At 49.5% G+C, this 21,790-nt stretch overlaps 1 protein-coding gene and 1 long non-coding RNA gene across 5 annotated transcripts in view; one reads left to right on the forward strand and one right to left on the reverse strand.

The window, feature by feature from the left end:
• Positions 1–12,602, reverse strand: part of SLC6A13 (solute carrier family 6 member 13) — a 36,101-nt gene extending 23,499 nt beyond the window's left edge. The window contains exons 1-6 of one of the 4 annotated variants that reach the window (XM_056339222.1): positions 12,519–12,602; positions 9,154–9,218; positions 7,400–7,621; positions 2,798–2,932; positions 1,671–1,811; positions 976–1,060 (exon numbers count right to left, since the gene is read on the reverse strand). In XM_056339222.1, the coding sequence (XP_056195197.1) occupies positions 976–1,060; positions 1,671–1,811; positions 2,798–2,932; positions 7,400–7,616 (578 nt within the window). In that variant the 5' untranslated portion in view covers positions 7,617–7,621; positions 9,154–9,218; positions 12,519–12,602. Of the gene's footprint in view, positions 1–975; positions 1,061–1,670; positions 1,812–2,797; positions 2,933–7,399; positions 7,622–9,153; positions 9,219–11,951; positions 12,162–12,518 lie in introns of those variants that run through there. The other 3 variants (XM_056339220.1, XM_056339223.1, XM_056339224.1) reach the window with 3 other exon arrangements.
• Positions 12,603–12,890: 288 nt separating this feature from the next.
• On the forward strand, positions 12,891–20,454 carry LOC130149512 (uncharacterized). Its single transcript, XR_008821939.1, has 3 exons — positions 12,891–14,032; positions 17,028–17,203; positions 20,370–20,454. It is a non-coding gene; the product is annotated as an uncharacterized LOC130149512 (long non-coding RNA).
• The last annotated feature ends 1,336 nt before the right edge of the window (positions 20,455–21,790 follow it).

Consider the following 21,790-nt stretch of genomic DNA (forward strand, 5'->3'; position numbering starts at 1 on the left):
TGATATCACACAGCAGCAGGGTTTCAAAGGAAAGAGATCACCTACTGCGACACCAGCATGGACTCCTGCAATATGTCACAGGTCTTCAAGGTCTCCTCTTCAACAGCTGAACATGCTACAGCTGGCAAAACATGCAGACGAAAACCCATCGCAGAGCTGCTGCTTTGTGGATAACCACAGATCTCAATCCACTCCCACCTATAGTCTTGGCACCCATGTCCTGAGCATGGTTACGCTGGATGCGGCCACCAGGCAGGTCAAGGACTGCATGGAGCAGACTGGTCTGAACAGAACAAGAGCGATGGATAATCCATCAGGTATATAAACTGTAATCCAAACCACAGAGTAATGGCCACTATATCCTGAGGGAGTGTCACTGGTTTTATTGAGGTTTGCACCCTGGGTAAGTCTGATCCAAAGTTTCAGGATAGGGAACGTGCAGTCAATTCACCTACGTTGCAGGATGAAACAACTGTATAAGGAAGCTCACAGCTGGCAATGAAGAACAAGGGAGCTGGCAGGGAAAGGAGCAGCACAAAGGGAGAAAGGGAGAGTGCAACAGCAGAGGAGGAATAAGGGAGAAAAGGACAATAAATGAAATATCAAGGACCAGAGGAGGAAAAGCATCAGTGAGGTAAGGTCTTGCACATTCAGCTAGCCATCACGGAGGTCAGTGAGGCTGAGAAGCCCAAAAGGTCCGAAGGGACAGGAGGAACACAGCATCAGAGAAAGGCAAAGCCAGATGGCGCAGAGGCATGCCAGCACAGCTCCAGATAAATACCACAAGCCTAGCAATGTTACCCTTGACTGATGGTTCTGTCCCTGAGAGCCTTCACTCTGACCTGTCCAGCTGCCTCTCTTGTGTCCTCTTTTGGCAAGGATGGGTTAACAGAATGTGCCACTGCAGGGTTTGTTCCTTGCCCAGGAAGGGTATGACCTGGAGGAAAGGGGGGTACAGGCCTGTCCTTTACTTACTCCCAGAACTCGATGACAGGGGAGGTGGCGTTTTCACTGGTCACATTGAGCGTTGAGTTCGCCTTCTGGAGCTCCATGCAGTTCCCTGCAGGAGAGGCCCAGGGAGAGAGGGAGTGTAAGCAGCAGTGGCTGGAGTACCAGAGGATCTGAAAAATTCCTCCCTTTCCATCCACAGTGTCAACACTCGTTGACATTGACTCTGAGACAAATTTTGTGTAGTCCCAAAGATGCACAAAAGGAGTCCCCTCCAGGGTAAGGCTTGGAAGGAATCTAGGACTATTAAGACAATGGCGTTTAATTTTTCCTTCCAGCGGCCACCGTGAGCAGTCCCGATCAGCACTGGGTCTGTGGCTAACATACAACATAGGATGACTGGAAGATGCCAGGAAGGAAGGTGCCCATGGTGGCTGAAGCCCAAAGCAGAAGCCACCAGGGAGGCCACTGCTGCATGGCACTGGCTGGGTGCTGCAAGTGGTTGGGCAGTGGCAGCACTGGTGGCCTTTAGGAAAGACCCAGATCAACTGAGCCTCTTCCCCAAAAGTACCAGCAGCACTGCAGCAACCCAGACTCCCCACTCTCATGACCGGTGGTCACACACACGCAGGAGTAAACCACTCTCCTGAGGTTTGGCCCTGGGCAACAAGTTTCCCTCAGCCAGCATCTGGTGGAGGACTGGGAGGGGGCTCAACACCCACCTGTGTTCCACTCATGGTCACAGCTGCCCCAGGGGAGGTCGATGGTGAATGAACTGAAGAGATAAAACAAGGCCCAGGCCAGGACAATGATGTAGTAGAAGTTCAGCAGTACGACGATGACCTGTGAGGCGTAGCCAATTCCTGCAGAAAGTGAGCCCCGAAGGCAAGTGACGCACGTGCCAGGGGATGGGAACAGGACTCCCCTTGGGAGGTGCTCACCCAACATGTACATCTGCTGCTCTGCCTTTTGACTGTGCTGCTGGATGAATGCCAGTGGGGCAGCCACCAGAGCCATCACCTCCTTCTCAAAGCCCACTGTGCTGCATCAGTGGGGGTCCAAGCCGGTGCCCCAGGGATCCCCTCTTCCTGGAACCCCACTGCAGCCTTCCCTGGTGAATGGGTAGTGATGGGAGGGAGTCTGGGTAGGGGATGGTCAGATTATGGTTGGAAAGCCACCCAAAGGGACAGAAACATGATGGCACTCCACCTGCTGAATAACACCTCTTCTACCAAAATCCACTTTTGTTCATTCATCCCTTTTCACTTTTGTTTGGGAAGCATTTGTATTAACAGCACACTCCTTCTCTGAGACGTGCTGGAGGAGCATCTAAAAGTTTTGGTACATGTAGAGGAGACAACCGAGACCTTCAAAGGAATCATGGAAAGTAGCTTGAGGCTGGATGACTGTGCTGAAACAGTGCTAGAAGCAGATCTGACTGCTGATGATTTATTAAGGCAGTTGACACCTTTCACCACTAAGGTTTTAAGCCATCTGCAAACTCAAAAAAATTACATAGCATTAACCTAAAATAATAAAAATATGTTTTAGGTTCCTTATAACTGCCAGAAGCATTTTCATAATTTAGCTCTCGGAGGACAACCTTGATTAGGTGCAAAGCTCCTGGCCAAAACCGTGGCCATGAAGGAAACCAGGGATGCAATGTAACGATGGGAACTGTTTGGCGAGAAATATAATCAATTTTTTCCAGGGTGATTTTGGAAAAGGGGCAGCCAGTGGCCCTCCCAGGCTGTGCTCCTCAGCTGTGGGGAGAGGTGTCACTGTTCATCCCCCCAGGGCCCTATGGTTCCCCCACCTCACCATGCCCTCCCAGGCTTACCCCACTCACCTTCAAAGAGGGGGCAGATCCTGCGCCAGGCTGTCACCCCTCCCTGGCTGGTATACTGCCCCAGCGCTGTCTCCAGGAAGAAGACAGGGATCCCACAGGTGAAGAGGAAGATGAGGTAGGGGATGAAGAAGGCACCTGGCAGATCCAAGCAGCAGATAGGAAAAATAAGCCCCATGGAGTGACTGGGATCAGGCCATCTCCAACCGGGCACCAGGCAAGTTCCTCCCCGGGGAAATGACACTGCATGGAGGGGTTGGGGGCTTCAGGAACAGGAAGACCACGGACAGGATACCAGGAAAAAGGGATTTTTCTCACTTTTCACCTCCCGGAGTGATGTGATTGCATGAGAAACTCAACATTCAGAAAAGATAGAGGAAAGGAAAGTTTCTAGGCCTGATTTTTATGCAGAAAAGAGTGAAACAAGTTTGCAATAGCTGCACAGAAATACAGGAAAACACTCTGCTGTAAAACCATTGTGACTTTTAATCAAGTTGGTGATTCCTTTCACATTGAATAAGCTGACTAGCTCATGGATGACAACACCAAAGCACCGAGCAGCACATAGAGACTGACACCTTCATCCAGCCTGTGGGTTTTCTCAATCATTTGCTCACCAAGAAGCAGCAGATGCGCCAAAAAAATTCAAATAGTGCAGGAAAGTATGCACCTCATGTCAACAGCCAGGGCTGCCCTCCTGCTCAAGCCCTGTCACGAAACCAGGCAGGGAGAGATAAAATGCATCAGGCTTTTGATTACCCCAGGCTAATGTTAAATGCAGTGATGGTTTCTAGCCCACGGAGCACAGGATACAGCCCTGCAAGATGGCCCACACTCTCTGCTGCACTCACGCACCACCAAAGCTGCTCAAGCCCTGCTGCAAAGGCAGGGACATGGGTCAGGATGGGGGGCTGGCATGGAAAGGGGTACCCCCAAGCAGAGAACGGCTGCTGGGCTGTGGTGGGCTCAGAGAGGTGTGCAGCATTGGAGGTGGCAACCAGCCAGCCACTGACCGCATTTTCCCTGCACAGGCCTTTTCTGGGCTGGTGAGATGCTGACTGGTTCTGGGGTCATGTTGGTGGGGGTATATGGGAAACAACAATCCCAGTGCCCAAGTAGACTCAAAACCCAAGAGATTTCATTAAGAAGCTTAGCTAGCATGCAGGGGCAGGGAGAGGGAAGGGGGGCTTTAGGAACTGGCCAGAAGCCCCAACCCACACTCATCCCAGCTGGGGACAGAGCCACAGCCCTCTCCTTCTTGCAAAAAAATGCAATCAACAAAACAGACAGGGAGAGCATCTTGGCAGCTCCCTGTGGGCAAACAGCAGCTAAAGGACTGCAGATGCTTGGCAGCCCTGGGAGAACAGAGAGCATCTGCCCGCATGCTCTTGCTCTACCAGGAAATAGAAGCTGGTGGAGAGCAAAGGACAGGGAAAATAGTTGTATCAACACCATCCCCTCAACTCCCAACATGTGTGCAATCTTGTTATCATAAAAGTGAAGCCTATTTCCAAGAGGGATTATTCTCACATAAAAGTTTGTATTTAACTAAACTGCAGCCAGGGGACCCCAGGGGAGGTCTCTGAGGTGGGAGGCTGAGCTGTCCAGCCTCTTTTCCTCATTTGCAGCCTGCGGTCTGGTCTCCCACCTTCCCCAGGTTATCCGTTTCTGGCAGGTTACACCCTTTGGAAGTCAAACTGAAGGGTCCGGACATGCAGGCTGTGAAATAGTGCAAAGTTAGGCTGTGATTTGCAGAGGCATGTTTGGGCGAGGGCTTGTGGTCTGCCCCACTCCCCTTGCTCCCCAAGTAGCGGGTCAGGCAGGGTGGGACGACCCCAATGCCAGCCCCACCATCACTCCCCATCTTGTTTCAGCTGGCAGCGGGCTGCTGTTGCCTGCACAGGCAGGAAAGGGCAGCAGGCAATGCGGGATGGCCTTCGGGCAGAGCTGCCCTGCACAGTGACTCTGGTGAGGAACCCGCAGAGGGGGGCTGTAGCAGGGACAGGGGTCCATCAGCATGCCTGAGCACCCCCAGAGCTGGCTGACATCCCTCTGGTCCAGCCCTTATGCCTGAAAGTGAAGGGGGAAATGCCGCTACACGTGTTCTCCACCACGGCCCCTTCACCTGGCGCATGCGTGGGCGGTGGGCCCTGGGGGCTGCCCACTCCGGGCCATGCTGGGGAGGCACCAGCAGCCACACCACTAGACAGGCTTCCCCAGTATTTCCTAATCGGCAGGGCCAGCCTGCCCAAGGAGGGCCTGACCCGCCACGGGAGGCGAAAGCAAGAGCGAACAGGAGCAAAAAGAACATTTTGTTGCTCTTGTGTTTTCTTCCCCTCCACTATGGAGGGCGTTGGTATCAGACACTGAGTGCTAAATACGTAAGAGACTAGGATTACTCTTTCTTTGTTATGTGGAGACATCCCTAAAGAAAGTAAAAGTGACCAGCTGCCCCTTTTTGCGTAACTCAGATTTTGCAGATACCTTTTTTGTGAAGAGCCTGATATTTTGGCAAGCAAAGCGAGGGCTGAGAGCTGTTATCATGGCTGCCTACACACAATTCAGTGTGGGGAAAGAAATAGTCATCCAGCACGGCAGAGCTATTCCAGCCAGAGGGTAACACTGGCACAGGAGCTAGTGGTTGTAGGCTGGCCATGACTGACCTGGAACTGGAAAGTAAATAAAGGTCCCTCACCTTGACTGAAGTAGCAGGGAAGCAAGCGCTTGGACCAGCCTACCCAAAGGAGTACAAGACAAAACCTCTGGCAGCTTTTAAAATTCTGGCGTTACAAGGGATTTGATACAGCAACGGCCACAGTAGGCTGGGCTCCACGAGGCAAGAGGGAGCCCCGAGTCCTGCACAGCCTCGTCACACTGCCCTGCCCCAGGAGAAGTCACACAGCAAACACTTTCCCCTCTGCACAAGAGTTTCAAGCCCCATCCTCGCTCTAACCTCATGGGAAGAGGGCTGGAGATTAAAAATTTGACTGAGATGTCAAACTCTACATCGTCTCTGCTGCTTCATGGGCCTTTGCCTCAGACCCATTTTTCGGGAGGAAAGAAGGCTGAGAAATCAATCCCTTTTTTGTGCCTTTCCCCTGCTGTCCCACCACACACGGCAGCTCCCCTTTTCCCAGAGCTCTCTCCTGGCACCCAAGGCAAGGGGTGCCGGGACAAGGTCCCAGGTCCCCCTCCCCATGCAGGATGGCAGCTGGGAAGGGTGCAGCAGTGGGAGCAGACATGGCTCAGCAAGCCAAGAAACGCTCCCTGTGGAAAAAGAAAACATGAAAAATCCTCCTTTTTCAACAGAGAAAGAAAATGCTTGACCACCTGGTGAAAAGAAACAAGTGCTGAGCAAGGCACGGCATGAAAGTAGCTAAACAGCAGTTAATCCTCTTTTATGCCACTGGGATGAAAGCAGTTTAGTGAGGCCCATGAGACTACCCCAAGCTCAAGCTAGGGGATTTCAGCCCTGGGTCCCCAGTGCTTGCTCCCCACCAGCTCCCAGCCAAGCACTGTTTCCCCTCTCCCCTGCCCTTCCGGAGAGCTTAATTAGCAATTAATCACAAGACAGGGAGAGCAGCTCTCTCTCTTTACATGCCACTGAACCAAACTTGAGAAAAGCTTACAGGCTTCTGGTTTTTAAAGTAATTTCTCCCTTAAAAGGAAGCCACAAACACCTGTAAAAGCCCACAGCAAACCCCACCTGCAAAAGCGAGCCCAGCCCAGCCTCGCAGGGGACAGGCCAGCAGTCACTGCCGAGCACAGCCTGAGCAGCACCGGTGTGCTGGCACCTCAGCAGTAACAACACTCTGCTCCCTCTCTCCCCATCAAGCACATCCATCCACACACCTCACAGCCCTGCCGTGCGGCTCAGAGGCAGCAGTGCCCTCTTCCACACCCTTGCAGCCCCAGCAGATGCCGGTGGAGCACAGGAGGGGGGCTGTGCTTCTGCACCGAGGCAAGGAAAACCCCTTCACTCTGCCCTGTCCCTGCCACCCGGCTCCAGCAGCTGGGGGACATCCCTCCACGGTCAGACAGCAGACCAGGACCTGTGACTGAGAACCCCTTGGAGGCCCCCTGAGCCTCCAGGAAACGCTGCAGTTCCTCGCAGTGCCTGCAAGGACATGGGTGCCCCACGGCCTCCCGCACTGCTCCCTGCTACGCTGCCAGGACCCACCGTCTTATTTGCACAGGGTGCCTGGTGCAACTCAAGGAAGAGCTGCCTGGGGTGAGACATGCTGCTCAGAGCCGAGCCCCCACCCTGCTCCCCCTGCCTCCCCCTGCAGATGGCCACCCACCTCACCAGCAGGATCAAGGCTCCACATGCCTCAGCGAAGCACGGCTACAGCCATCAGAAACCCCCGGACATTGCCACTTAGTTACCCACATCCCACGGTGTCAAAACAACCCCTGCTTGTGGCACAGATGGCACTGTCAGGTTTGGCATCCTCCCTGCAGGCTCGTGACTTGGGCATTGCTGAGAGGCTGCTGCCAGCAGTAAGCAGGGCCAGACACGGATGTCACAGAGGCAGGAGAGACCGCAGAGGAACGCTGGTGACCAGGTGCCCCTGGGGCTCGCCGGGGGGCCAGGGCTGCACTTACCTCCGCCATTCTTGTAGCAGAGGTAGGGGAAGCGCCAGACATTTCCCAGGCCGATGATCTCCCCAGCCACAGACAGGACATACTCCAGCTTGTTGTTCCACTGTCCTCGCTCCAGGGTCTGGTCCTCATCCTCATCCTCCTCCTTCTCCTTTTCCATGCTGGGGTGTGCGGGCACCGTTTCACCATTGCTGACAGCACCGGGGACTCTATAATCCATCCCACCTTCAGAAGGAGTTTCCTTCGTTACATTCAGAACAAGCCATGCAATGAGCCAAAAATTTGGGCTAGAGGAGGCAAGAGAGGGGAGAGGACACGTGCACGTTGAACTGTTCCTTTCTCACTCCTTATACTGATTACTACTCACAGCCAGGTGCTAAAAGCGTGCATGCACTATCGTTGTTCAGTCCAAAACGACTCCTTAAAAGCTCCTATCAGTTTCATTATTCTTAACTGACTCCTCTCAAAACACTCCTGATTCTGCAAATCCATCCTCTGAGCACAGCATCACACAGAGACCCAGCGGCTCAGCCAGGCTGGCACTCCCACTGCAGCCAGTACAGGGAACAGACTTAGGGCTGGAGGGGAACAAGAGCGGGATCAAATACTTGACAAGATATTTTATAAGAGTTTCTCTTCTCCTCTGTTGCTGCTTACCAAAGTCTGGTTTTAAAGACCATGCAATGAAAGCCTTAGAGTTTTAGATGCAGGAAGAAGACTAACTGAAACAAGAGGCAAACAAGTTTCTGCCTTTGGTGGTGGCAACTGTTGCTGGCAATCTACTAGTCTGTGAGAAAAAGTGATTGTTCAGAAAGGGTCTATCCTTCTAACAGCAGGAAAAGAAAGGGTGCAGATGTCACGGCCATCTGGGATCTCTCCTCTCACACGGTCTGCCCCTCCGAACAGCTGCCTGTTGCCTGCAGAGGCTCCCCACAGTACCACTTTCAGGAAGCTTTGGCACTGCAAGAGCTTCTCCCATCTCTAAACAAATGTCTACTGAGAAAAGATTGACACAGAGTAAGTGGGCACCTCTCCTGCTGTCCCACTTTCCCCAAAAAACCTCTGAGAGGAACACCTCTCCTCCTAGGAAAGCCAGGGCATAGCATAAACGGCTGTTGGTGCACAGCAGATGCCTCAGCACAGCGAGGAGATAGGTACGGGCAGCACGGGTGGCACCAGCTCTGCTGCAGCCATTTAGGAGGCTCAGGGGTGTTCAAGCCTGTTCCTCACAGGCAGCCCCCCTGGCTGCCGAGTTCCACGGAGCAAGGAGTGAGGACCGTCGTTCCCACCAACGTGGGTTGCTGAGGACCTTATGCCAAGGAGGACACCTTCTTCCACGTGGTGCCAGCCCTTGAACCTGCTCATGCCCTGCATAGGCAGCTCCCCGAGCCCCAGCCTAACGCTGCCATTCATTCCCGCCTGCAACTCCCTCACCAGGAGAGCAGGAAAAGGCACTGGCAGCAAATGATATTCTCCCTGGATCCAGGGAGAGGAAAAAAACCAGGGCAAAGCAGCACTTTCAACCTCTCCCCTCCCCCTGCACAGTCCCCTATAAAAACACTTTGGGACATGAAGAGGAGCAAGAAACACTGGCAGGCATTTGACAGCGGCCACAAGGAAGGACAAGGAGGACCCCTCCACACTAGAAAATGATTAAACAGGCAGAAAGCCACCGTGACCTCTCATCCACGGCAGCCCCGGGTGGGTGCGGGGCACAGGGGGAGCAGGGCAGAAGGAAATGGGGGCAGAGGTGTTACCTTGCGACGGTGCTGTCGGGGCGGGAGCCGACGGGAGACGCGAAGGCAGGACTGAAAGGTGCTGGCTATTTAAAGTGTGGAAAGAAAAAATTCAGCGGTGGTGTAATCCTAGACTTCGCCCAACCCACATTCCTTCCCCCACCCCCCAGGGCTGGACAAAAACCTACACATGACTGATTTCATGGCCAGTGCAAAGGGGCTCGTTCCCCCCGCCTGTGAGAAGGGCTCATGCTGCCTCCACCAGTGCCCTCCCTCCCCGGCCGGGGACTGCTTGGCTCCCACTCTCCATCACCTCTCTGCCCAGCGCTGTCCCTGGAGGCACAGGAAAAAGGGGAGACCACCACACACAGGTGCCTCCACAGCTCTGCCCGAGGGAGCCAAAGCCCCAAGACCTACTGGGACGAGGTAAGAGATAAAATACAAATTCACAGCGAATTCCCATCACGGGGTCTCTCCTTAGCAGAGAACACATGGGCACAGGGCAGCGTCCTGCATCGCAGCCTGACCCACCCTGCCCAGGGAGACGGCTGGGCTGTGCCATGGCTGCAGCAGTGATGGGCAGCAGAGCCCCGAGCTGGAAATAAACTCTGCTCAACTCTCTGCTGCTTCTTACTAGGGGCCCAAAACAGCCTTATTCAGAAATTCAGCAGACTGCAAACTCTCTTCCCTCACACGCAGGGATCTTTGCCACTGATCTTTCCCAGGAGCATCTCTGCCCCATCCCAGGGTGTCACTTCAGAAGCTGCAATGGGCACAGGCAATCACGCAGTAGACAAAAAAAAAAAAATTAAAATAACAATGCAGCAGGAAGAAAACAAGCTCCAGTTGTGCATACCCAACACTGAGCTGCAAAATCAGCTGTGGCTGCTGGGGAAAGAGGTTTTGGGATTACTGCAGGTAATGATGACGTTAGCTCCATACTTTGAAGCCATAAAAAAGGCAAACAGAAGGGGATATTGTACATGGTAGATGTGTTACAGCTGTGATGGTCCAAGGATGTAAGTGAGGCGAGGTTGTGAAATATTTTTATTACATCTGTTGATAAATATCTTGGGCAAGAGAGAACAAAACCATCACACTTTTGGTTTCAATGTCTCTGTATCAGGCCTGCAAAGCAGCAGAAAAACCTGAGCTGTGTACAGGCAGTTTGAGAAGGTATTAGGGGAACAGGAACAAAGCAGTAAACTCTGCGGTGTCACATGTTAATCTATGGGGTACCCACACAGCACTGGCCTTCCTACAGGAGAAACAGGGAAAGGGAAGAGGGATGGGCAGAGATAAAGAACCGATTCAACCAAAGAGTGATCAAATGTATGATGACTCCTCATGTCAGGAAGAGACGCTTAGGATAAAAAGAAGGGGACAACAGAGGTCTAAGAAACAAGGATAAGACAGAGAAGATGAATACATTGTTCACTACATCTCATGGTGCAACAACTAATAGCATGTGATAAAATATTCAGATTTAAAACAAAAGGAAATACTTTTTCCTCCCATTGTGCATAATTAAACATGGTACCTGTGGCCATTGCCACAGAATATTGTTTGGAAAGGAACTAGGGAAATTCACAAAGGGCTGCTCCAGCATAGCAGCGATTAAACAGGATGGTCCAATAAAAGCCAGCTCCAGTCCTCAAATTGCGGGTTGCTGGAAACCAGAGATGTTCCAGAGCAGGAATTACACAAGACTGTGAGAAGCAGGGAACATCCCTGTGCAGAAACCATCTTACAACAAATAGTGTAGTTGTTAGATAGTTAGGCTAAGTATACAGGGATTAAAAAAGAACAGCAAAGTCAAATAATATTTTGCCTTATGCAACAGATTGGTGTAAGGAGATAGGAGACGGAATAAGGAAACATTTCTAGACACTCTCATACTGCATGCATCAGCATTGCTGCTCAAATACCCCTGGATAACCACGACCACTACAGTGCACTGATGGCAATAATCTTATCAACAGGACAACAAACTAATTGGCAGGAACTAATAGACTATGATAGGAAACAGTGTAATCAATAGCAAACTATTTGACTTCTGCCCAGCGAGATGAGACTGCACTGAACACAACAATAAGTTGAAAATGAAAACAAATGTTCAGTGTAAACATAAGCAACAAGGGGAAATATTAAATCTGCAAGTGTAAAAGCAAGCTGGAAAATCCAAAACAAAGCATATTTAAAGTAAAACATCACCTTGCAAATCTTCTGGGGTGAAACAAGAAGTAGTCTATATGGCTTTGAGAGATGTTACTTGAGAGGTTAAAAAAAAAACACAACAAAAACAACACCAACCAAATCTTTTGACTGAAGATAGGAAGAGAACCCGCAAACATCACAAAGGATCAGTTAAAACTACAGAAAAACGTATTTTCAACAGACATTTTTGAAACTGCAGAAGGCAAAGAAACTGGGAGGGACTTTAACTGGCCCATCAGAGGCAATGAAAAGCTAAAGGGAAAAATGCAAAGCATGACATCTCAATTTTGGGTCTTAGTAGAAGAACGGGGACAGTCAGAAACAAAACCTTAGGAAACAGATTTGCAAGAAACAAGTAAGAGAGATGAAAGAAAGTGGATTTTTTTTTAAAGAAAAGAAAAACAAACAAAGGAACAAGCCAAGATAACATGCATGCTGTAAGAACAGGAAAATAATTTAATCCTGAGAAATGCTAAGATAATGCCATTTTAAAATATTTGGGTAGGTACACATACATTTATTTTATTCACATGAATAAGAACACCAGGGAAGGACTTTTGCTGCAGCACGTGTCACCCAGAGCTGTGCAAGCTGAACCTCACCAGGTGGCTGCAGAGCATCTTCCTCCCGTTGCTACAAGCGCTGGCAAGTGTCAGTGCTGATGCTGGTGCCTGTCCCACACACCACCCCCCAGGATGGAACAGGGGGGTTATTTTGCTGGCGGCCTCCCTTGCCGCAGGTAAGAAATGGGAGGCTTTTTTAGTGACCCCCCAGAGCACAGGGCTGAAGACTGTGCCAGCCGGAGCAGCCGTGCTCCTCCCAGCCCAGTCCCAGGTGGCCAAGCTATGATCTGACGTTTATCGGGACAGCCTGCGCTGGAGCAACGCCTCCCCGAGTGGGTCCTTGAAGCAGCTTCCAGGCCTGGGCAGGCTGCCAAGCTGCCTTGCTGACGTAGAACAGCGCGGTACTGGTGCACGGGGCACAAGTGGTGTGTGGCTGGCTCAGCCACTTCTCCCCAACACCCAGTTTGGCGAAAAGCAAGAGCTTTGGACCAGGGGGGCTCTGACAGTGTACCTCACACCTCAGCCAGGACAAGGGCTGGAAAATCCTGATCGTAAAGGCTGTTGATTCCTCTCTTGAAATTTATGCTGCATTTTGCTCATCTTTACCTTACAATATTTGCCAGGATTTCTGTCTTCAGCTTGGTCCCACTCTTCCACCAGCAGCTGAGGCTGCACTCCCAGAGAGGTGCTTGTAGCCCACAGAGAGCAAGCCTGGAACGAGCTTCCTCTGGAGATAATGAGGTACTTTGACATTTTCTGGGTCAGACGTGCACAAGAACTGGCCCCAGCTCACCCCATCCTGCATGGGCCACACACAGGAGCAGTGACCCTGCATGCTTTAGTAGGAACCACAGGATCTACTCCCAGGTCTGGTCTTGCTTCATGTCTACGTCTAGCTCAGTAGGGAATGAGTGCTAATTAGATTTCTCTCCTCCAAAGCACCCAGCCATCTTCAGCCACCTGGAGAGGTCGTTCAGACCTAAAAGGAGCAAGGATTCAAAGGGACACGCTTAGAGGAACGATGAGGGGGAAAAGAAGAGAGGGAAATTGTTGCTAGGAGGTATAAACAACCTCTTACTGCTCTGCAAGCGGCAGCAACTTTTAAATGAACATATGTTCCTTTATCAAATGAACCAAAAGTGCTTTCAGGACACTGGCCAGGGCACAATTGCTGCCACTGCTTTAGCATTGCCAATGTGAAGAAGGCATCAGCCATGTCTGACCTTTGCTAAACACTGAGAGCAGCTATGCTCCCCACTTCCACCTCCCCCTCCACTCCTCTGTCACATGTGACAAACTGCTTCAATGCATTTTGGGGCCATGTAATCTTGCAAGCCACCTCCCAGCTTCCAGGAACACAATTTGCCGTTATATTATCTGGGAACCAAAGGCCAGAGCAAATAAGATGCATTTCCTCTATCTGATAACCACCCTGCTACTGGCCTTTTTAACCTGAAAATATTATTCAGCTGAAGTGACCACAGCTGGAGCAAGCAAAATTGTCACAAATATGCACAGAAAGGAGGTAAATAGAGGCTGATACTGGCTGGCACATTACAGGAACCTGGAGACTGCTCAGCGGAGAAAGAGGCCAAAGTAAGCACAGAGGATTGACTCTTGCTTGATCCACTAAGCTCCCTCCCAGAAAGGCACATATATTTTTAAACAACAGTGGCAGAAGCCAAAAGCCACTGCAAGAGCCTGCATTTCCTGCAGTGGCAGAAGGTCCTACTGCAGCCATTGGACAGCCTCATTCAGATGCAGCCTCCCCAGTGAATACCCGTGTCCAAACAACCTGAAAGACCAGAATCCTGAGGCGAGAAAAACCCCGTCATCACTGGATGCCTGCAGAGTTGCAGAGGCCTCACTTTTGTGCCCAGGCTGTTTGTGGTGCAAGATACGCCTGTCTGTGGACACCGTGCTCTGCATACAGAAGATAAATAGATGACACTCCTGCACTAGCCAGAGCTCAGGGACCAGCTTGAACGCAGGACAGCACACTTGCAGTGCTGGAGAACTCTTTCCTGCAGATATCGCTGCCATACCCTCTGCTCCTCTGCACGCTGAAGCTAAAGGTGATGCTTGCACCGTGCTCAACACATAAGCTTGACAACATGCTGGTGAGTCCTTCTCTATGCACCTCCGATCAGAAGCGGTAAAGCACAGAGGAAAAGAAGTTGAAACCAAAAGGACTGTGTCCCCAGACCTACTTTGGCTGTAACATGAATTCCTAGCCACAAAACAAAGGGACAGCAACAGAGCTGTCAATTCCCATTGCCAGTGTCTCAGCTGTGTCAAGAAACAGGTGTTTTTTTTTCCACTCAGAGTTCAAAAGTATCCCAAATTCATTTAGGGACAAAAATGAAAACACTGCAAGGTTATGCAGTTATAAGCACATATGTATAAGTACCTATATATATGCTTATAACATAAAATATAAACAAGAGTTGAGTAGCAGGCAAAGACTCCTAAGCCTGGAGGTTTCAACCTTTTCAGCATCTCCTCCTTCTTTCCCCTCAACTCCATCAAGTACTACCAGTTTTTCAGGGCTTTTCCCCAGTTCCACTTTGCCAATGACAGGACAGCCTGAACAAACCCTTACAGAGTAACAGGGGAAACAGAGCCTGAGCACATTTTAGAGAGAGGGAAGAATCACCATTCCTCCAAGGATTAGTTGTTGGCCTCCTGATGTGAAAATTGATAGTTTGCATCAAGAAAAAACTCACCAGTTTCTTCTTGCAGCCAAGGAACTATTTAGAAGGCATTTTCATATCAAGAACCATATGCCAAAGGAAATGAAAATTTAAGGCTACTAATGATAGTAGTATGGCTTAAGCAGCCATCAAGTATGCAATTAGCAGACTGATTAGGTACAGGGTAGATTGGGGAGGGGGGCAAGAAGAAGCTGTATATCAGCAGGATGATGGTCTTTCCTCATCCTGCTTCTCTGGGGTGAAGATATAAATCTGAAACAGCCCGTCTGCAGAAAGAATTAAATCAAAGCCATTGATAAGGCTGGAATTCTGGAATTTACATGCCCCTGCACTGCCTGCCTGCAAGGGGGATGTTCTGGCAGGAAAAAGTAAAAGCTTTTCTCAGAGGTGAGACAGGGTTGCACCCGCTTAACTGATGCTTCCACAGAAAACCCATAATCTGGTTTTAAACAGGCAAGGTTTGGGCAGTATTCTGAGAACATCTGTTCATACTTATTTACATACTCTAAAAAAAGTAAATGGATACTTTTTAATTTAGGAGACCTACTGGGCTGGTAAGTACTCAGAATACAAAGTTTCCATTCTGGGAGACAATCCAATAGTTGGATAGTCACGTGTGGACAGAATGAGAGAAAGTTTTTAAAAGCTTCCGAGAAGTAAGTTTTCTAAGTTAAGAGATGACAAAGTGAAAACTTTGGTATTTCAAGAAACGTCAATAAGAAATAAAACATGGGTTCAGTTTTTCCAGCTTCCAAAAATCAAAAATACAGCAGATTTTTAGAAAACCCCTGCACTGCCAGGAGTTGTTACCTCTTCAAAACAATCCAGGCAGCCTTCACTTCAGCACAAGGAGTGTCCCAGCCAACCTCCTGGGCCAACACAGCATGCAGGGATGCTGTGCTTGGAGAAGCACCACCTGGGAGTCCAGAGCTCATCCCTGAAACGCTACCTGGTCAGAAGCACCCCTGCAAGGCTCTGCAGAGCATGCCAGCTCCCAGCTCCTGCTCATCAGCAGCATTTTGTGTGTCAAGTTTTGCTTCTGCCATCACCGGCAGACTCGGGCAGGGCAGGCAGAAGCAGAGGGACCTGTGCTGCCCATCCTCTCCAACCTTCCCCTGGGCCACTCTGCTGAGGTCCCTGCAAGGTCAGTGGAGGGAGGTGCTCCAGGGCGCCGTTACCTCTGCAGAGCAAAAAGGAGCTCATATACTGGCAACGTGGTCCCTACCACTCACCTACCGAAGTGGCCCAGTGCTTAGTGGGGCTTTGAGACATAACACGAGCAAGATCTCAAGCCTTTAGACATCTTCCCAGGCAGATGAGAGAGATTCTGCCTGAAGAAAGCTGCACTCCGAAGCTGACCTGTCTACAAGTCATTCCTGTTCTGGTGGTCAGTTGTAACATATCATGGCACTGAGTCTCTTTCTTTCAAGCTTAGACATTTTTTCCTCAAAAATTTAGGTGAAAAGTCATTAGCGAATTTTGGTAACTTAAGGCAATCTTACTTTTCTGTTCATGAGTGCCAGAGATTAAAAAGCTAAGCCTCAAATTAGATCCACTGATGCCTGAAGAAAGCTAACCCTTCCAGTGGAGGAATGGCAGCAGAGCAGGGGCTTCATGCCCAGGCCCTAGGCACAGAGATCAGGGCCAGATATATTGCGTCTGGCTGGGTCAACCCACCACACACACACTAAATAAAGAAGGTGGCTTCCTGGCACTGCTTGAGTGCAGCCTTCTCCAGAGGGAATGAAAGGGGTGCTGCTGCTCATGTGCTTCACTCTTTGTAATTTTTTAATATCAAATTCGAAGCCATGCTACCCTCTTGTCACCAGGAATTCAAACACTGATGCCCACTTGAAGTAAAACACACAGTGGCTGACCTGACCAAGAGGTCAGAGGGAGAGATACATACAAACACAAGGTACCTCCACCGTGAACATGAATTAACTACTTTCTTTCCTTCAGCCAGGCAGGCTCAGAGTATCACTGCTTTTTGATGGAAGACACTTCATTCCTGGCCACTGCAAGCTAAGGCAGAGGGTCAGGCACTGCTTGCCAGTCATCTGATGAGTGCTATTAATGTGGTTTCATTAAGTCAGACACAGCCCAAATGTAAAGTTTTCATGGTGATCAAAGAAAAAAAAATGCAAGCATCCATGGTGATGCATCCAGATGCAGGAAATAATTAAGTATACAGAGACAATGAAACCTTTACTCTTGGTATTCACTGTAACTAGGATCCAGGAGAAAAAGGAGACTAGGTTTTGATATACTTATTTATCCTACAAGTTTCTTATCGCAACATTTGAACTGTGTAGCAGTATCAGCATCTGCCCTACTGCTAGAACAGAAGCTGTGGATTTACACCAGAACAAACCAGAAAACAGCTCTTTTTTTATTGCAGTCCAAATCTGGTCCCAACGATGCTGATGAACATAGCACTGAGGGAGAAAGACAGAAGCCAGTGGGACCGCAGGAGAGAGGAACTCAGCAAAGAGATAAACCTGAGCTTTGTCTGTGCAACCACAGTGAGGAACACAAGGAATGCCCTACACAGCCCACTGGCCATGGGCAGCACAGGTAATAGCTCACAGCTGCTGTCAAAAGTAGTCTGAAGATGCACATGGCCCCATGCCATTCCTAAGCTCAGCCTGGGGCTGCCTGGAAGGCTGAGCCACAGAGCCTCTCCACTTCCAGCAACCAGCTGGTGTAGAAGCCGCAGGATCAGCCAGGGCTAATGGGACAGCAGCGAGGTGCTAGCCTGCATGGAGATGCGCCAGCTTGGAGGTGGGAAATGGCAGCTCCATGCTTCCCTGTCATGGGGTAAGGAAATACTGAGCTTCAAGGTAGGAAAGGGTGTGGAGAGGCAGTTTGGAGTCCCACAGCTTCTCTGCAAGTAGACAGGCAGCCCTAGAAGGGTGGTAGGTGAGACTTCCCCTAACAGGAAGGGAAAGCAGTTTGGGAGGAGCAGAAAGAGCCTGCAAAGGGAATTTGTTCCGATCTCCTTTGGCCTCACTTCCCTGGGAGCAGAGATTTCCCAAGGTGTAATGGGAAGGCCCCAGGGGAAGAAAGCAAAAAGCACAGGAAGCAATTGTGTTTGAGGACACTGGAGCAGAGACAGAAACAAGGACTTGGAACAGATGTTCTTTAGAACAAAGCAAAGCAAGTTTGGTTTTGCAGAAACCTCAGGTGTTGCTTGTGCAGCAGCACTCTCTGCACACTCTGTAAACAGCAGTTACATAAAGAACATGTCTGCTTTCTGCTCCAAACAGGAATCTGACTCGTCAGCTTCCTAGACTTGCCTCACTCAGCAAGATAAAAAAAAAAAAAAGCCCCAACCTTTCAGTTGTGAATAGCTTTTCTGATGCTGTACACTCTCTTCCAATATATTTGCTCAATTTTGTGTATTCTCCAATTTTTTAACATCGCTAAATCCTAGGGCATGACCATTTCAAGAATATTCCTACCAGAGGCCAGGGGAAATCAGTGCTCCAGCCTCCAATTCGCTGTGCACACATGCACATTCAGGAACAGGCCAGGATCCCTTCAGAGCACTCTTATTGCATATTTACTTTATAATCCATTACAAGTCACCCATTCCCTTCTAACAAATGCCGCTTGGAAAAATATGAGAGATATGAAAAGCCACTGAAGTATCACCATCATAGGAGGCACACCCTTAAACCCTTAATTCTTAAAACCACTAGGATCTACTTTCTTCTGCACCTACGTTCCCTGCAGATGCAGGGAGTGATAGTCCAAGGAAGGGGCCATCATCGCTGGACCATGTCACGTTTCTTCCCTTTCTTAATCAGCAGGTGCTCTACACACACGTTCATTACCAAGGAAGTCCGTCCACTCCACAGGGCAAAGGCTCCGGCAGGCTGCTCCACAGGTCTCCTTTCATGCAACAGTAACTGTGTGAAAGAGCAGCCAGGGCTGATGATCCACCAGTCTCCCTTTAAAACTACAGAGAAGGCTGCGGTGCGAGGGAACGCCCTGAAAGCAAGCAACCCAGCCGTCTTTAAACCTTACCAGCACCGATACAAACCTGGATAATGGTTTAGAGCTGCACCAGTAGATCACCACCTTCTAGCAGCAGATGAAGAACAGAGGTACCACACACTCACCTGGGGGTTCACCAGCATTAGGTAGGGTTGCTACCAGATGATTCCACTTCTTTACCAGGTATTCCAAGACACTGGTGTGCAGGGATTGTCCCTCCCCAGAATGTTTCTAGGCAAAGCTAAAGCATCTATCTATCTCCTGCTTCCCTCCTGCACAAGATAATCAGGAAAGCTAGCAAGGAAATAATGGATGCAACACTATCAATACACTGACAATGTCCAGATTTTGACCTTTACAGTATTTTTCTCTGATAATGCCATCACAGAGACACAGACAAGACCTGGCGAACTAAATTTCCAGCTGGAGAAAGGCAAAAGCTAAACCATCAGCTGACAGAAGTAAACAGAATGTGCTACTCATATCACATCCCACTAAAATCTGAGCTATTTCTCAAATTCGTTACTTGGAGTTGTTAGGCTCCTCTGCTATTACCACGTAACAGCAGTAGCAAACACCTTATTTCTCTGGGGAGCGACGCAGTTTGCCCTTGCCTGGCAGGTGACTCGGGTTGCTGCAAGGCTGCATCAACATGGAATCAGACGCAGCAGTTTGATATGCTGGCACATCACCCATCCGTTAAAAGCAGATGCCAGGCTGGCTAGTGACATCAACTGTCTCGGGACGTGCACGTTCAGAGATGGCTGCTCTCCTCAGGTATTGCTACCCACTGCAGCTCCCTCTGGCACTTGGCTGTAAGTTTTCTTGGGCGGACTGGAGAGCAATATACAGAATGCCAAAAACTGGCCTCTGAAAAGCCTCCAGCTGAGACTCAATGCCCCATCTAGGATTAAAACTTGTTAACTACAGCAGGGCTTTTGTTTCAAAGGCATTCAGAGCGTGTCTCCTACCAAGTATTTCCATTTTTCAATAAATCCTTGCTACTTTCATTGCCTTTACCTTGCAACTTAATTTGTACCATGCCATCTCGTTACATAAGGCTCGATGCTCTCAATGTCTTGCTGTGCAGTTTCCAGCTGTCCTATGCATTTATCACCCTCCCAAAGCCAGTGTGGCTAGAATTTTGATAAGAGCTGGATTTATTGCATCTCCCCGCTGCCTCGGCGCTCCAAGCGGAGTTCCTGTTTGGTTCAGGCAGGCTGACCAAACACATTCTTGGTGACTGCAGCTGGAGAGGATTTGAAGGAGCTCCCTGCTTTTCATTTCCATCTAACTCCAGGAAGCCTCAAATCTTGCTTTTAGCAGACCACAACTCTCAACTTCTTACAGGGGCATTAACAGTGATTTCAGGAATGATTTTAAGAAACTTTTTCCACCCTTTAAAAATCTTCCTTTTCCAACATACAAAATGACTGCTAGCGTACAGTGGTTCTTTCAGTCACTATTTTTAAAGGTATGCAACATGCACCTAGAATGACAGCAAGGAATGTCCAATAAGCAACGATGCATATTGAATACTTTGTTTTACTTTGCTAATAACTCTGTGTTCAACTTATTCCAGTAACTTATTAGAACACCACAAAAAAAAAAGGTGATAGCTCTCCTTGGACAACTGCCTGGTAAACAGCTTACTGTTGAATGATAACGGCTGTAGACTGTTTCACTCCTAGAAGAAGAGATGCCCCTGTTCACAGTCATTCTTATTACTTCTTTCTTCCAGTGTGAAGAACTGCATGCAAAAGGACCAGGCATCAGTAACACTGACTTCCACCAGACCAGCTTGGACTTGTATCTACATTTATAGGACTGACGTAACTGCTCACCAGCCCACATGGAGTTCAGGTGTGAGGTATGAAAAGAGCTTGGTTCTGCCATTTAGTTTTCCATGCCTTTTTTAAACAGCAATCCAAATAGCCTGGGTTTTCTCTTTCGAATCTTACGTGCCACAACGATGAACAAAGCCTAGGCAAACATCTGTATGGAATATCGCTTTCTTGATGGATTGTGATAAACTGCTGCAAGTCATGCCCATTCACCAAAGAGGAGGAAATGAGGAGGATGCGGGGAACTACAGGGCAGCTAGCCTTACCCTGGTCCCTGGGATGATATGGAACAAATCCTCCTCAAAGCCACATCCAGGCCCATGAAGGATAAGGTGACTGGTAACTCACCACTACCATTTTAACCCAGTCTGGGTGCCTTCTGTGATGAGCCCTGCGAACAAGCGGAGAGCAGTGGATGTTTACCCTTTACAGGAAAAACACAGAGTGGATGGACAACCTACAGTGGGGGTGAAAAATGGGGTGGACTGCTGTGCTCAGACTTCAGTAGTCAAAGATTTGAAATCTAGGAGGTGGCCAGCTGCAAGCAGAGTGCCTCAGGGGCTGGTACTGGAGACTACTGTTTTATCTTATCCACCTGGGCAGTGGGATAGAGCACATTGAAATTTGCAGATGACACCAAACCATATGTTGGAGGAGGACAGCAGCAGGACCACCCAAAACATGAGAGGAGGGGGCTCCCATTCAGTTGGATCTTGACTGGCTGGAGTGATGTGCTGATGGAAAGCGTGTTAAGTTCATCAGTCCCACACCTGAGAAATAATAAACCAAGGGACTTGGGGCTAACAATGGACACGAACAGGAGTCAGCAGTGTGTGCCCCTGCAGCTGTACAGGCCAACCCTGTACCCGGCTGCATAGTAAAAGCATGGCCAGCAGCTTAAAGGAAATTCTTCTTCCACTGTATTCAACACTTGTCAACTTCATCTGGAGTAACACACCATTTGGGGGTTCTCAGTACAAAAAGAGACACTGACAAACATGCAACAAGTCCAGCTGAGGACCACCAAGACTTTTAGAAGGCTGCAGCTCATGACATGGCTCAAGGGAGGCTGAGCTGGGTTTGTTCAGCTTAGAAATTAAGGCTGCAGGACCCACAGCCTCCAACTGCCTCGTGGATGGTTACAGAAAATACGGAGCCAGTCTCTTGGCAAGCTACAGCAAATGAATCTGAGTGTGCATTATACAAGTTTGCCCTGAAGACGCTACAAACCAGAACATGAAGCCAGAGGTGTTGTCAAATGCCCATTCCTAGCAATATTCAAAATTTGATTGGACATGGCCCTGAAAAACTTGACCTA

Source organism: Falco biarmicus, chromosome 5, assembly GCF_023638135.1.
Source record: "Falco biarmicus isolate bFalBia1 chromosome 5, bFalBia1.pri, whole genome shotgun sequence".
Classification (NCBI taxonomy): domain Eukaryota; kingdom Metazoa; phylum Chordata; class Aves; order Falconiformes; family Falconidae; genus Falco; species Falco biarmicus.